General features: G+C 38.6%; 1 protein-coding gene across 9 annotated transcripts in view; it reads right to left on the reverse strand.

The window, feature by feature from the left end:
• Nucleotides 1-15,146, reverse strand: part of RGS6 (regulator of G protein signaling 6) — a 250,205-nt gene that overhangs the window by 42,159 nt on the left and 192,900 nt on the right. For 7 of the 9 annotated variants that reach the window (XR_015797013.1, XR_003084542.2, XM_088145566.1 and 4 more), the window contains 5 exons: nt 13,870-13,944; nt 12,077-12,175; nt 11,540-11,601; nt 9,512-9,622; nt 7,278-7,403 (listed from right to left, as the gene is read on the reverse strand). Coding sequence is in view for 7 of the 9 variants with exons in the window: in XM_088145566.1 (XP_088001692.1) it covers nt 7,278-7,403; nt 9,512-9,622; nt 11,540-11,601; nt 12,077-12,175; nt 13,870-13,944 (473 nt within the window). In the remaining 2 variants the exon portion in view is untranslated. The remainder of the gene's footprint in view (nt 1-7,277; nt 7,404-9,511; nt 9,623-11,539; nt 11,602-12,076; nt 12,176-13,869; nt 13,945-15,146) is intronic. The other 2 variants (XM_088145564.1, XM_088145565.1) reach the window with 2 other exon arrangements.

A 15,146-nucleotide genomic window follows, 5' to 3' on the forward strand; every position in this document is an offset into this window, starting at 1 on the left:
TGCATTAGGCCTTAGTTTATTTAATGATGATTTATCAACCAAGCTACAGTTGGCTGACTTTGCACACAGTGCTAAGCCAAAACAATATGAAACGCAGCATTATGGCTTAGCACAATGTGCAAATTCAGCCACTTCATCCTATTTGAGTCTGTCCCCAACTCGGTGCCCTCCAGTGTGTTGGGCTTCAGTCATATCATCCTTAGCCAGCACAGAGGGCACTGCCTTGTCTGGAGCTTAAGGCCAGTCATGCTCAGTATTCAAATGCCAAGGGGTGCTAAGGGCCTCGGGATGTTTTTCATTAGGAATTTTAAATGCAACATCTTCCAGCCCCGCTTGTGAATATTGGCAGTTAATTCTGCAATAAGGATGCTATTTGTTTTTCATCAAGTCCATGGGAGATCATGTTGCCCGTTCAGTATCAGGCAGTTTTCACTGCAATTTGGCAGAAATAAGTCCCTATGGAGCACTTGCACCCTCTAGTGGCCAAGAACCCAAAGACTTTGGACTGTTTTTCCAGCTCCCTGATCCTTCCATCTGCCCACCTTTGCATTAATAACTTGAAGGTTATCATACACACAAAGAAGTGTGTGTTCCATACTGTCTGTTACATAAGGTTTTAAGCTACAGGAGTCTGACAGCAACAATGTTTGCCTGATTTATTTATTCTTGAATAATTTAGATCTTCCTTCTCTTCCCATGTCTTCCCATTTCTTTGGAATACATCACCCATCATCCAATGACTGTGGATGATAGGGATTGTATTCCAACACATCAGGAGGACAATCTGTTGAGAGAGGGCAATCTGCCTAATATCTGGTTGTGCTGCTTGCTGAAAACGTACTGTTTTCTGCATGGACAGAGAGAATGCTTTATTTTATGCAGCTATATATTTTATCTATTATTTTTGAAAATGTCATATTACTTTCTGAATTTCTTAATGGTTTTGTGGAGAAGCTTTGTTTTAAACAAAATGATTGACTCTTTTATGCTGAGTTCTCCATGATGGTTTATTTTACTTTTAACCCATGATCTGTATCATTATTAATCATTTCCTTTTTGAAAGTATTGGCATTGCTTTAATTTACAGAAAAAGAGAGCCAAAAAGAAAAAAAAAGTCCAAAAGCAAACAAAAACAAAAAGAAGTAAGAAGATATTATAAAACTTAGTAGCTCAGTTTTCAAACACAGCATTAAACCTTGAGAACATGGAACAATATTTACTAGTCTTTCTGTTACAGTAAGAGTCAGTTCATTAGCAGAGAATGAGCACATATCATTAATTTAAGATTGTAAAACTGGGGTAGCATTATCTTTCTAATGTAAAAGAATAGTTTTGTTGGTACAACACTTGCTGGATAAACCCATAATTCTTCCAGTAGGGTTAATTTCCAAAATCTGGAATTGAATTCAAAATCCTATTCACGTTCTCAAAGTGTATTACTTCTCAAACCATATAAACAACCTTATGTATCATAACTAAAATGAGACAACAATCCATATCTTATGCATAAATGATCCTTCCATCATTCTACACTTTCAACAAATGAATCATTTCTGAAACTTCCTTGTATCTACTTCTGCCTCAGCCTAGGAACTGAGAAGGCGAAACAATCTCACCTTCTGGTACATTTCTTTGGAGAAAGAATAAGTTTAAAGAAAGAGAAAAGGATCTGTAAATCCATAAAGGATCCCACAAGGAATAGCTTAGAATCATTGAGTATGTTTAAATATATTCTTTGTGAAATCCCAAATTCCCAGTGCTCAGATAGACTGCTCCTTGTATACATGGCCATAAGAACGTGCTTCCACGTATCTCCTCTTTTAACAGCACTATTCAGAGGGCTATTAAGAAGCTCCAAAAGGGTGGCTGTCCGCTTGGTCTACTGTCTCCCTTAAGCCTCCCAGCAAGATGGTCTCTCCCTTTCTTTTAATAGCTATTGTTGAGAGAGAGGGAGTACCAGTTAGGTCTACACCAAATGTTTTGGGCAAGGGTGTGATGATGTGTATACTACAGTGGAATGGCATGTTCAAGAGCTGAAATTATGGGACAAGAATAGAAAGAAAAGGCTGAGAATATACAGGAAAAGGGTAGACAGGGTTTAGGTATGACTGAGTGAGTAGAAAGAATTTAGTAGCAATGAAAACCTAAATCCATCTTTTAACTGTGCAGATCTGTATCTGTAGTTTGATATTATGATCTAATTGTATTTGTTATGTTTACAACATTGTGGTGTTTTCAGAAAATAGTCAGCAATTAGAATAAAGAATGACACAAGCAACAACCTGTTTTAAATTAAGGAAAACTGTCTGAAGAAATAAAACTGCCAGTCCTCCCCTTATATTCCAGTCTTCCATTTAAGTGAACCTCTTTGTTCATTACCAGGCCTTAAAGTTTTCCCTTTTGTAATTCCCAAATGCCCTTCTTAGCTTCAGGGTTGTCAAACTATTCCTCCCTCCTAGATTAAGAAAAGAAAAAGAGAATGTTAATAATTGTGGCATCCTACAGATTTTTGTGGTATAAAGAGGATAGAATTCCAGAGACAGATGGTGAAGATTCCCCTCAGGAATTACCTTCGGCATTTTGTTGCTATAGGCAAAATACTGAAATAGCTTATCTTTCCCATGGGATCCTGAAAGTTCAGAGACCAGCAGCCTACTGCTCACTTGGTCCTACTGGCTGCAGAATTTTGATGAGGCCATCTTTAGGCCGTGAAACTATACTTCCATAATAGCTCCCCTCTTGAGCTTACTGCTTTATTGTCTCAGCAAGCTTTGGACTTTGTTCACTAATGCTGCTGCTAATTCCATGTGCTGCTAGGTGAACTGACTGATGCCAGGATTCCCTGATCCACCAGTGCAGGGTTAGCCATTCATGGGTTGTATGTGGCTGCTATTAGGTCTGGATTTCCCCAGAGCACTCCTGGAAAGGGTGGCCCAATATTCTTGTCCTTTTGAGAAGGAATGGAGGGGAGGGTTAAAGAGCAAAATTAAAGAACCCCTTGAAAAATCTCCAACTCTTCTGCAACTTCCATTTTGAGAAGAGGTAAGGGAAAGTTGGTGTCCCTTACGGGGGGGGGGAGGGGGAGGTTAACATAATTAATTAATTTAAACTTGTTTTGAGGACAAAAATTCATAAAATGTTTCATCTTCAAGCATATGCCAACATCTTCATGACTGACCTAAAACAATACTTTAACTCTTACCCCTGAAGCCCCTTCTATACTTAAGATTTATTGATGACATTGGACCCATGGAAATGAATCTCTCATAACATTTGATCATGACTTCAACAACTTCCACCCCAACATCAACTTCAACCTAGACTATCCACAGAACAAGTCTACTTCCTTGATGTTACCATAAAACTATACAATGGTTACATAAATACCACATTATAAGTAAATCTACAGATCACTATGTATAACTATATGCTTCCAGCTTCCACCAAATCTATCATCTATACCCAGGCTCTACACTACAATTGCATTTGTTCTGACCCACCTGATAGAGATGCTCAACTGATAGAATTAAACCAGCCATTCAAGAGAGTGGGTACCCATTCAACGAGATCAATAGACCAATCAATAGATCAATTTCCAAGGAGGACCTATTAAAAGACAGATCACAGAAATAGAACAACAGAACACCACTGGTGTCACCTACTTGCTCATACTTGCATACAGACAGCCATCCAAATTAAAAGAGATTTTCACAAGCAACAAGAAACAACAGGACAATGGGAACCAAACCCTGCAACAAACTCAGATGTCTTTGTTGCCACATCTATTCCAGCAGCACCATCACAGGCCCCAACAAGTACACACACAAGATTAGACGAGCTTTCACATGGTGTTTCTCTAATGTGATATATGCCATTATCTGCCAGCAAAGTCCCTCTGGATTCTACGTAGGACAAATAGGACAAATGTTGTACAAAAGAATTAATGGACACAAATTTGACATTAGGACAAAGTTGTATCAGAGTTCAGCCTCCCACAACACACTATAGCAGACCTCAAAGTAACTATTTTGGAAAACAGAACTATAATTCCACCATTGAGCAAGAGGTTGCTGGACTCACACCAAAATATTTCAGTCCATCTTAGAAGGTCTCAATAAACATACTGGGTTTTTAACAGATTGGAATTGTTAATTGATAAGGTACTAGTAACCTGCATCTACATAGCCAACCTGTCTTCCCCTCCCTTCCACCTCTAGTGCCTTATCTCTTTAGGACTTCCCATACAGAAGTGCTGAGAGAAGGCTGTTGAATCTAGTCCTTAAAAAGAACTTCAACTGTGATGGGGAGATTAATGAATTGATATAATTAGCTGGCTTCCATCTGGAGTGATTAAACCATGCTGAGACAGATTCAGGAAGAATACCTCTTTCATTCTGATAATGTCCAGGAGCTGCTCTCCAAAATTTCTCTTAGTCTGAGCGAGTTCAAGAAACTGTGAGAACTCAGAAGAAAGGCCACAAGGAGCAAGTTATTTTTTAGAATTACTTCTGATTGTGAAGATTGAAATTTATCAGATTGGATGGATGACATCAGACCAGCTGAGAAATAGTGGCACTTGAACTGATAGTAATCATTAATAGCCAAGCTCTTAACTGGAGCATCTTTTGGCCAATCTCAAGCCTCAAGATCACATTAGATATGCCTTTGCACTACTTTCACTGGCCTGTAACTTGGATAACTTCCTATCTTTATGAGAGAGGGTGCCTGGGTCTTTATTCAGACAATATACCTGAGCTTTGTCACTATGGCAAACTGTAGCTCCTGTACAGCTGTCTCATCTCGTTCATCGTCTTCTCATGGCTAGATTCCATCACATCAACTCTTGGTTCTTGGTAACTGCATGGACAGATCCAAGCAGCTTTCTGGTTACCGTTTCCAGAAGGAGTGTGCCAGTACCTTCTTCCTGTTAGAGAGAGGACTGGCCTAAAGTCACTCAACTGGCTTCCATGCCTGAGGGAAGACTAGAACTCAGGTCCCCCTGCTCCTAGTCTAACACTGTAACCAGTGCACCAAACTTTATCATATATAAAAGACACATTGTGCAGCTTCCTGTCTGTTTTTATTTGCTCTAGTGCAGTGTTTCTTAAACTTTTTTCTCTCAGGACCCTTTCCCACTTAAAAAAATTATGAAGGACACCAAAAGAGCTTTTGTTTGTATAGGTTATACTTATCAATATTTACTTTATTAAAAATTAAAATTGACGCACTTGCTGCCACTACCGCTTCTCATATTGTTTGATGGGATTTTACTATTGCATTATTTTTCAGCATAGGCTGGCAAATATTTTTGATCTCACAGACCCCTGAGAGGGTCTGGGGGGACCCCCACTGGTCCTTGTACCACACTTTGAGAAACACTACTCCAGTGTATGCACTTGGATACAGATGTTGGAGATATAAACTGGAGATATAAAAGCAAAAATTAAACTAAAGGGGTAAGTAAGAGAGCAAGATGAGGGAGAGCAATAGAAAGAACTTGAGGGGGAGGAGTTTATGCAGTCCTAATTATGCCATATGCAGATGGCATGCAAGATTATGGCTCAGTAATGGAGCACAACCTTTGCATGCAAACGATCCCAGTTTAATCACCAACATCTCCAAGTAAGGCCCTTGAGCTGCTGCCAGTCAGGGTTGGCAATATTGGGCTAAATGGAATCATGGTCAGATGTACTAAGTTTCCTGGATTCCTAACAAAAGTCTTGAGGACGTCACAGGATATATTCCGCCTGCACAGATACCTTCAGAATGTCTTCCCTGGCTAAATGAGAGAGCTGGGTTGTCAGTCTCTTATGACATAATGCTGACAACAGTAAAGAAGTTCCTGCAGGGAAATCAATAGAGAAATGGCCTGTGTCAAGTCTGTGAATTGGAATTCGATTCAGAGTCTGTGTTTGCACAAATTAATGTGGTTACTGAAATGACCCATTTTCCGGTCTATGCCCCAAACTATAAACTCATAAAATATCCTCAGTTCATACAGCACACCAAGCCATCAAAAATCTAATAAGGGCTAAATTTAAGCAAGCTTAGCATGTTGTGTAAATGCAGCCACTGGGTTTGTAACTGACCTGGTTAACTTGTTGCGTGCATACAGCTAGTGACTATACAAAATTCCACTGCTTCTTCCTATGGTCACAGTACAGATCAGATCTATGTGCACAAGCTGCGTGCATTTCAATGAGGCTTAAAGAAAACCTTAGATGGGATTCCAATTTTAGATGTCTGTTACAGATGTCAATCTTCTTTATGAAGGCAAGTAATCAGTACTACTTCTGCAAACTATTTGCTGAAAAGGCACTATCAGATGTTAGCCTTCTAAATTCTTCTGACCATATTTCTTGATACCTTGGAAGATGTTGGCATCAGCCAACTCTTTTGCTGGCAGTGGCCATCAAAGGGAAGATTCAAGTGAACAAAGTGTAATTTTAATGTGGTGACCAGCTTATCAGGAGAAAGTACTTTTTTCCCACTGAAAATTGGAATGGTGAAAAATCAGATTTTTTACATGAAACACTGCATCTAGTAAATATCTACAGAAATCTCTTAGTGGTTGGGGACTTCAGGGGGAGGTATGGCAAACTGAAGATATTTCCGCAAAAGCAGAGCTGACAACCACGGCAAAGACCAAGGAAACAGTGAGTAGACCAGTCCCTTGGAATCTCTCTGGATAAGGAGAGGATGGGAGATTGCCTACATGTGCTCCGGACGGCTGCTCCTTGTGAGGAGACTGCAGGACAGTGGTCCTCCATGGATCTGAGTGCTGGGCGATGAAGGGATCAGCCACCTTGCTCACAACCATGGCAGAACCTTTTCAAGGACACTAAGTTCACATACCTCACTTTCTGATCACTTTCAGAAACTGCCTATTAACCATCTTAACGCTATTAGAAATTTCTTAGTGGTTGGGAAGCTCTTTTCTCAATTTCTATCCAAATCCCTCCAAAGTATCCTTGAATAAGGATGGTTGCAAAGACCATTTTAGTCTCTATTAATCTCCAAACTGCCCTTGGAAGTGCTACAGGTTATTTCTGGAGAGAGGCGAAAATGAGGAGCAGTTGTTCATGTGGTTGTCTGGAGTCAATTCTGATTTGATGGCACTCAGCCAACTAATCTATAGACCAGGGTAGTATTCTTCCTCGCGTGCCCTCTTGTGCTCTCCCCTCAACCTTTATTTCCGAGATCGGTGAATGCTTCTGTTGTGTGAGACCTACAGTATAACCACTACAGTGCTGAGGTTACAGCACTATAACCTTTACCTGAGGTTTTCAGAACTGAATTCTGATTCCAAAAATCGAAGAAACTGGTCACGCCCCACAGGATCTTTCAACACCTCATCTATAGAGAAGCCCCATCTTTTGACCCGATGCTGGGAAGGCTCTTTGCTAAGTAAAGGGATAGAGAGGAAACCATTGTAACTATCAATGGGTTTTTCCTTGTCAAATCTTCAAATATTCATTTGGGATGGTTCAATTGAAAATATCCACCAATAGGATTACAAGTTAATGAAACTGGAGAAAATACTTGTAAATACCCCTTTGATTTCTGAGAGCAAGGGAATCTGTATGTCTGAAAACTGATGATATGCTTCCTTGACAGAATCTCAGAAAAGAAAGAAACATTGGATAGGTGGTACTTATGAATAAAAGGCTGATATTAAAGAAAAACATTGTTTAGAACATCAAAAGCACAAGACAACATTTTTCTACCCAGAATACTCCTCCAAACTTTTGTTAAAGGATAGCTATGATTTGGGGGGAGGGGGGATGTAATAAATACACGTCTATTATATGTAATGCATCATGTGATCAGCACAGACCAGTCATCCCCTCTGTAAGTCATGCTATGACACAAGGGTACAGCTATAGTTTGACCATTACAGTTGACTTACAGAAAGTAAGGGCTCCTCCTTTTTCAAATGAAAATCTAGGATTGTACCCTAAACATATTAACCTGGGACTGAGTGTTACAAAACTGAACAGGGCTTACTTCTCAGTAGACAACTATAGGATTGAACTATGTTGCTGAATTTGTGCATCTTGCTAAGTCCTGATTTGGGGGTTTTTGGCCTACTTCCTATAAAACACTAAGACATACAAGCCAAAATGGCTAGATGTATACATTATGATAAGCATGATGTGGTTTAGTTTTTGATTGGAGCAGTGTTTGATCCCATCCTATGAGTGACACTGTACAACCACATACTTAGATGTGCATTTCTTATCTAACAGCAAGCAATGGATAACAATATTTATATATTCTTAATGGTTATATCTTTGCTATAATGAAATAATATTATATACATTTTGGTTGAAGGAATTGCAGCTGCAATGTCTCCCACGTTTTTCTTTTTTTAATTTCATACCAAGGCAATGTGAAGTAGAAAGAATACTAATAGTCTACCTATCCACTACATACTGCCTTTATAACAAAAAAGACTATGGTAGAAAAAGACAAAATGTTGTAATGTCTTACAAATAAACTGGTATCAAACAATGGTTGTGATTTCATATGAATAAACTGGTGTCATAAATACAGTATGCAATATTACATGTATATAGAATCGCTGTTCCACGGATTGTGGAGTTTTTAATCAGCAGTAGATCTTCCTTGTGGAAGTGATTTCTTCTCAAGGTGTGGGGAAGTGGGAACCCATTAAGCTTTCTTGCAGTGGGAGCATTCTGTGCCCAGAACATGCCCCCAAGGTCCCTAGATCCAATCTTATGTAAATCATCCTCACACAACATGCTAAGCATGGCTTAATGTTAACCACGGTTAAAGTATTCACCCACCAAAATGTCACAGGTGATGGAGCACAGCCAGCTAGAACTTTTAGTCATAATTCTGGTTGGTATTCCAGCAGCTTTACTTTCTGATCCCCTTTGTTCTCAAACTAAAGCATCTATATCCTCTACAGGAACAAAAGCAGATCTTTTTGCTCCCTGCACTGCTTACCTGGAGGACTAATGGCTGCTTAAGCATAAACTAGCCATTAATCTTGGTTCAGAAGGTAGTTAAGTTAGTTAATATATGGTAAACCATGGTTACTGATAGTTAAGGCACTGCTCTATCATCACAGCTTGTAAGACTTGGCAAGCCGTAAGTATCGTAGGACTTAGCATTTTGCGCAAATGGATATTGGCATGCCTTCCCATTCTTTGCAAAGCTCTGCATAAGATGACAAGAAATGTTATAAGAGCATGGTGAAATTGCTACACAGAGAGACAGTTCTAGTAGGGGTGGAGTCAAATGACATTTGGTTTGGTCATACTAAGCTCTTCTGCTATAGCTTGCCATTATTTTATCCCATGGGGTAAGGCAATCTGGTGCAGGGTTACCAGATATTCCTTGCTGGGGGCAGCAAAGTCATATAGAACACTTTGACTCTTTGCTGCCATCTAGTGTACATCTGGGTTTTGCAGCACACATCTGGCAGCCTTTGCTTTAATGCAGAACAGAACGACGTTCCATTTAAAAAGTGTTAATTTTTTACCTTGTTTCTAAGTCCCAAAACACAGAGTCATCATTTATCCAGGGATTGGAAGGTTCCGCAGGAGTTATAAAGGGGTCATAATCAATGTACTGATCTGAATAAGCAATTAAACTGTAACATGAAAAAAGAAAATCAAATACACTGGTGAAAGTTTTAAAAATGCTTTAAATGTATTTTGTATTTCTACACATTTGAAAATCAAAAACAGGGCTGCTGGTGAGAAGTGGTTTTCTCTTGAGACTGTCACGGAAAGGCTGGTGTTTTATCACCAGGCATTAGAATCACGATATTTCATAACTAACAGAAGTTCTAGCAATTCAGCCTCAGGGTCTTTTGGCCCTCGCTGTCTGATCTCATTTCATTAACTGGATTTCATGACCATTATAGATTAGGAGTCAGAAGAGGGAAAAGCTTTCACTTTGGGATATATGCAGCAAATGAAGCAATGGGGGAAATGGAAAAGAAAAAGAAAAGAAGGTACCAGCGTTTGTAAAGGCTAGTGGGAACTGGACAAACAACGCCACTGTGAATGGAATGTTTTCTAATGAAATGGTAAGCAATGCAGGAAATTAAGAATAATGGCAAGAACAGTGTAAGCTGTTTATTTCAGTCATTTATTTCTTTTTCAGTGTCCGGTGAGAACATTTTGAATCCACGAGCCATTTGAAGGTTCTTGTTGGTTTAGCTTTGCTATATTAAAGTTTCCTTGTTGCTAGTTTTATTAATTCATTTAGTTGTAGTGTGGTTTCATTTGTTTTTGCTTGTGTATGACCTTCTTTGTCTTCCATCATTTTTCATATTTACTGTTTGAATGAATGGATTCTTATTATGGCAAAAGGCCAGCAATCACATTCATTTTCTTTATGCATATCCAATCGTTGTTAAGTGGATAAATACAGAAATTTGCACTCCTGAGATCCCTAGCTCATTTCACAAAGCTCCAATTGCTAATTCATAGAAACAATTAGTTTATGTTGATCTAGGTATATCCTCTGTTTATCAGAATTAATAAAGTACACAACAGGAAACAATGCCCACATTATATCAATATTGACATGTTGAAATGTAGGTATGGTTACAGCTTAACTAAGGAACTCAAAGCAGTTTAACATGCCATTTTGCATACCAGTCACTAGAGGTTGTTCCAATCCAAGCTATCCATACATATATACCTACCTAACTACCTACCCATATACAATTCAAGATATCCAGTACATACATAAGTAGTGCAGCTAGGATGAGAGTATGTGCTTGGCTGACAAATAAGCAAGGACAAATATGCAGGGTTTATGGCTGATGTCATGTTTTTAAAAAGCATGGTTCAGAAAAACCAGAGCTCCAAAGAGAATTCTGCTTTCTGATCTCTTTGCAGCCACAAGAGAACAATGTGGAAAAGGGAAGGGCAACCAGTTTAACCAGTCTGAGGCTCACACACATGACAGTAAACAGTAGTTTGGTATTCCATCCAACTTTATTTTATCTCAAACATCACTGGTGACATTTTATCTTATATATTTCTCTCATCAAAGCATAGTTGTAATGGGCAGATTATTTCAAGATGATGGAATCTGTTGAGTTGTGTGTGATGTATGAAAACAGCCTTAGACTGTAATTCTAAATTGCATTTTTGTTGTTTGTAGAAGCTCTTAATGAATCTGAAACGGCTAATTTTGGTTGAGAACACGTGAGCCACAACTACCCTGATTTTTATGGTTGCATCCAAAAATTAAGTTCTTTAAATTTGGAAACAATTATATAGAAACCTGCTGTAATAGAATATAATGGACATGAAGTAGAAAATCCTAGTTTGAGCAAACTCTCTAAAACGTGATTGCAAACTAGGATCAAACTGCTGAAGTAGTCTATTAAACCAGCATATACACTATTGGTGGGAGGAAGCTTGTATACATAGGCAGCTGGTTCCTGAGGTTTGAAAGCATGCTTTTGCAACTATCAGAGGAAGCGATGGTGTTAGCAGAGAAGCATTATAGCAACAACAGTGACAATGACATGAATTGGAGTGCTTACCTTTCTGCTACTTTAGACATTTTTAAACAATGCCTGTCTATCTGAACATTCAGAAATGTTATCTGAAGAAAAGAAATGAAAACAGCTCTTGAAGAAACAGCTATACTCAGCTACATAGACGTGTAGTTATGCCGTCGATTTTATTTGATGGTTCACATGATTTGCATCATAATACACTGAAAGCTATGGACTCTAATCCAAAGTTTCCAGGTACTCTGCTCTACATTTGAAGTGCATTTTCAGCTTTGATTTTCCCCATCAACTTTAAGTAATTTGTTCTTTTCTGCTTTATGTTGCAGATGTGCATCCCTCAAACCATGTAGAACCAAAGGGGATGGTAGCAAGGAGGGTGAAGGAAATGGTTCAGCTGATGTACTTGTTGAATGCCCCCCATAACTGTAATTATTGGAAGAAACAAATTTCTAATTTCTTATTTACTCAAGACTATGTCCCACATCTATGGAAATATTTTTTTAAAAAAAAAAATCAATCCATTTCTCAAATGCAAAAGACCAGTTTCAAAGCCAATTAGCTTACTTGCTTTCGGACGTCATCTTTTGTTGTTTTGCGAATTGGTTGGGAAGGGATATGTGCAGGACTTTGGGACTGACTATCTTCTGTCACTCCATAAACTGACTGTAATAAAAAGTTGAGAATAATTTGGTACATAAGAGCAGTAGAGAGAGGTTACACACCCTTAAATGGTTAATGATCATATGTGTTCAAAAGGAGGATGAACAATCTCTTCCCTAATGGAAGAGTGGCCAGAGGAGAAGATGGAAGAGGAAATAATACATGGATAAAAATCCTGTGCAACGCCCAGTTCCCCACCTTGCCCACCAAGGATGGCCAGCGTTGATCCTGGAGTTTTTTCCATCCCAATAAATGTGTGCATGTGTAACACTTACATGTGTGTGTGTGTATGTATCTGCCAGAAGTCATATTCCAAATAAGGGCAAGGCCAGAACAACAACAACAAACAATTAAGAACTAATTGAAATGAGTTATTGATTAAAATTAATTGCTTGTCAAATGAGCTACCCTATTTATAAAATTATCTATCAATCATTCTCTCTCACACACAAACCATTCCAGAAATGCACAATACTCACACATACTCCCCTTCTTCCAGCAGAAACTGTAAACATACAAGAGGAAAAATATAGGAACGATGTGGGCCAAGGAGAGGGGGGAACTGTGCTAAGAAGGAAAGAAAAAGGAGAGTGGAAAACTGAATGCAGATTAAATGAAGGGGAGATGCAATCGAATAGGGAAGGAAAATAAACAGAGCAAAGTCCTGTGTGGGTGTTACATTCAAGAGACAAGCAGCCCCTTTCTAGCAACAGCTAATTTTAAAAGGCATCCAAACTTTTCAGCAGAAATGTCCGCAATCCTTTGCATTTTATTCTGTTTTCAATCATTTCTTCTGTTAAATAATTATTGGGGGAAAACCCTGTAGCTGTTTCAGGCTGAGAACCCCCATCTTTTCTTACTCTTGTGTCTGCCTTTCCCTTAATGGCCTCCACCACCAATCAAAATAATAAGAGAGAAATATTTGTCTCTTTTTTTTCTTTAATAAGATAGAGTGCTGGTGGAAGCTGAATCTCCACATGATGAAGCACCTAGCTTGGGTGGTAAGGAGCAGTAGGTAAAACTCATGCTGCTAGAAATGGATGAGCTAAAGGTAGGCTGGTAGATTGGGACTGCAAAGATCTGGATGAAAATTCTAACTCTGTTGCCATCTCATGGTTATCAGGATCCGCGTAACCTAAACTGGTAGTTCTAACTAAAGTCCTTATACCCCATGGACTAGAATGGGACTGGATAATGAACATAGCTTCAGACTGTTATCATGAATATATATCCATTATTTTCTGCAAAGAACAGATATATGTGTATATTTGAACAGAAATTCTAGTCCTGGAAAACCCAAAACAAATAACCGTTTTGCAATTACTGTAATTATAAAAGTGTATATATATGAGAGTTGAAAACGGTGATTTGGAATGGATATTATATACAAAAGAAAATTAGTATGTGTAATTATATCCATTTTTTCTAGATGTAATCACAGGATATATAAAGACATTATGTTTATCTCAAAGGCCTTTGGATAACATCAAAAATAATAATTTCATGTCAGTCCATAAAGATGTATAAACAAACTTTACACAAATATTTGCCTGTAATGTTCTGAAGTGAGGGTTATTTTTCATTAGACTGATGTCAACACCTTAATATAGATCAGCACTAAATATATCCAGTAAAATTCTGAAAGTCTCATCTAGCATGGTTTATAAGTTCTTTGGGGATGAGATGAAAAGGCTTGCCTTTTTGACCCTCTGTGGATTCTTCATACGTCGACACTTTCTGATGTCCATCTCTGTTGTATTCACACAGCCCGGCTAGGAAAAACACACATACAAAATTTTTAATTTTGTGTAATGTTCGTACTGCCTTTCATCTTCTACAGATCAACAGTTCCAAACTCTGACTCGGTGTGCAATTAGAATTGCATTTTTTAATCTAAAATTTGGAAGTACATTTAAAAATCATAGCAGGCCATTATGAGGCACAGTCCAGCACAAATTAGGTTTCACTGAAGCTCAGTTTCCAACAACACAAGAGACAACTCTACACATGGACATCACCAGATGGTCAATACCGAAACCAGATTTATTACATACTTTGCAGCCAAAGATGGAGAAGCTCTATACAGACAGCAAAAACAAGACCAGGAGCTGACTGTGGCTCAGATCATGAGCTTCTTACTGCAAAATTTAGGCTTAAATTGAAGAATGTAGGGAAAACCACTAGACCACTCAGATATGACTTAGATCAAATTCCTTGTGAGTACACAATGAAGGTGATGAATAGATTTAGAGGATTAGATTTGGTAGACAGAGTGCCTGAAGAACTATGGATGGAGGTCCGTAACATTGTATAGGAGGCAGCAACTAAAACCATCCCAAAGAAAAAGAAATGCAAGAAAGCAAAATGGCTGTTTGATGAGGCTTTACAAATAGCTGTGGAAAGAAGGAATGCGAAAAGCAAGGGTGAAAGGGAAAGATATAAGCAACTGAATGCAGATTTCCAGAGAATAGCAAGGAGAGATAAGAAGGCCTTCTTAAATGAACAGTGCAAAGAAATCGAGGAAAACAATAGAATGGGGAAGACTAGAGATCTCTTCAAGAAAATTGGAGATATCAAAGGAACGTTTAGTACAAAGACAGGCATGATAAAGGTCAAAAAAGGCAGGGACCTAACAGAAGCAGAAGAGATTAAGAAGAGGTGGCAAAAATACACAGAAGAACTATACAAGAAAGATCTTAATGTCCCTGATGTCCATGCTGGTGTTGTCACTGACCTTGAGCCAGACATCCTAGAGAATGAAGTCAAGTGGGCCATAGGAAGCATTGCTAACAACAAAGCTAGTGGAGATGACGGTATTCCAGCTGAGTTATTTAAAATACTAAAAGACAATGCTATGAAAGTGCTGCACTCAATATGCCAGCAAGTTTGGAAAATGCAACAGTGGCCATGGGATTGGAAAAGGTCAGTTTACGTTCCAAAAAGTAACTTTACAACCAGTCCTCGCATTTACGAC

The sequence above is a fragment of the Python bivittatus genome, unplaced genomic scaffold (genome assembly GCF_059951505.1).
Source record: "Python bivittatus isolate LINGU-HERP-01145 unplaced genomic scaffold, Pbiv_v1 ctg000480_np1212, whole genome shotgun sequence".
NCBI lineage: Eukaryota > Metazoa > Chordata > Lepidosauria > Squamata > Pythonidae > Python > Python bivittatus.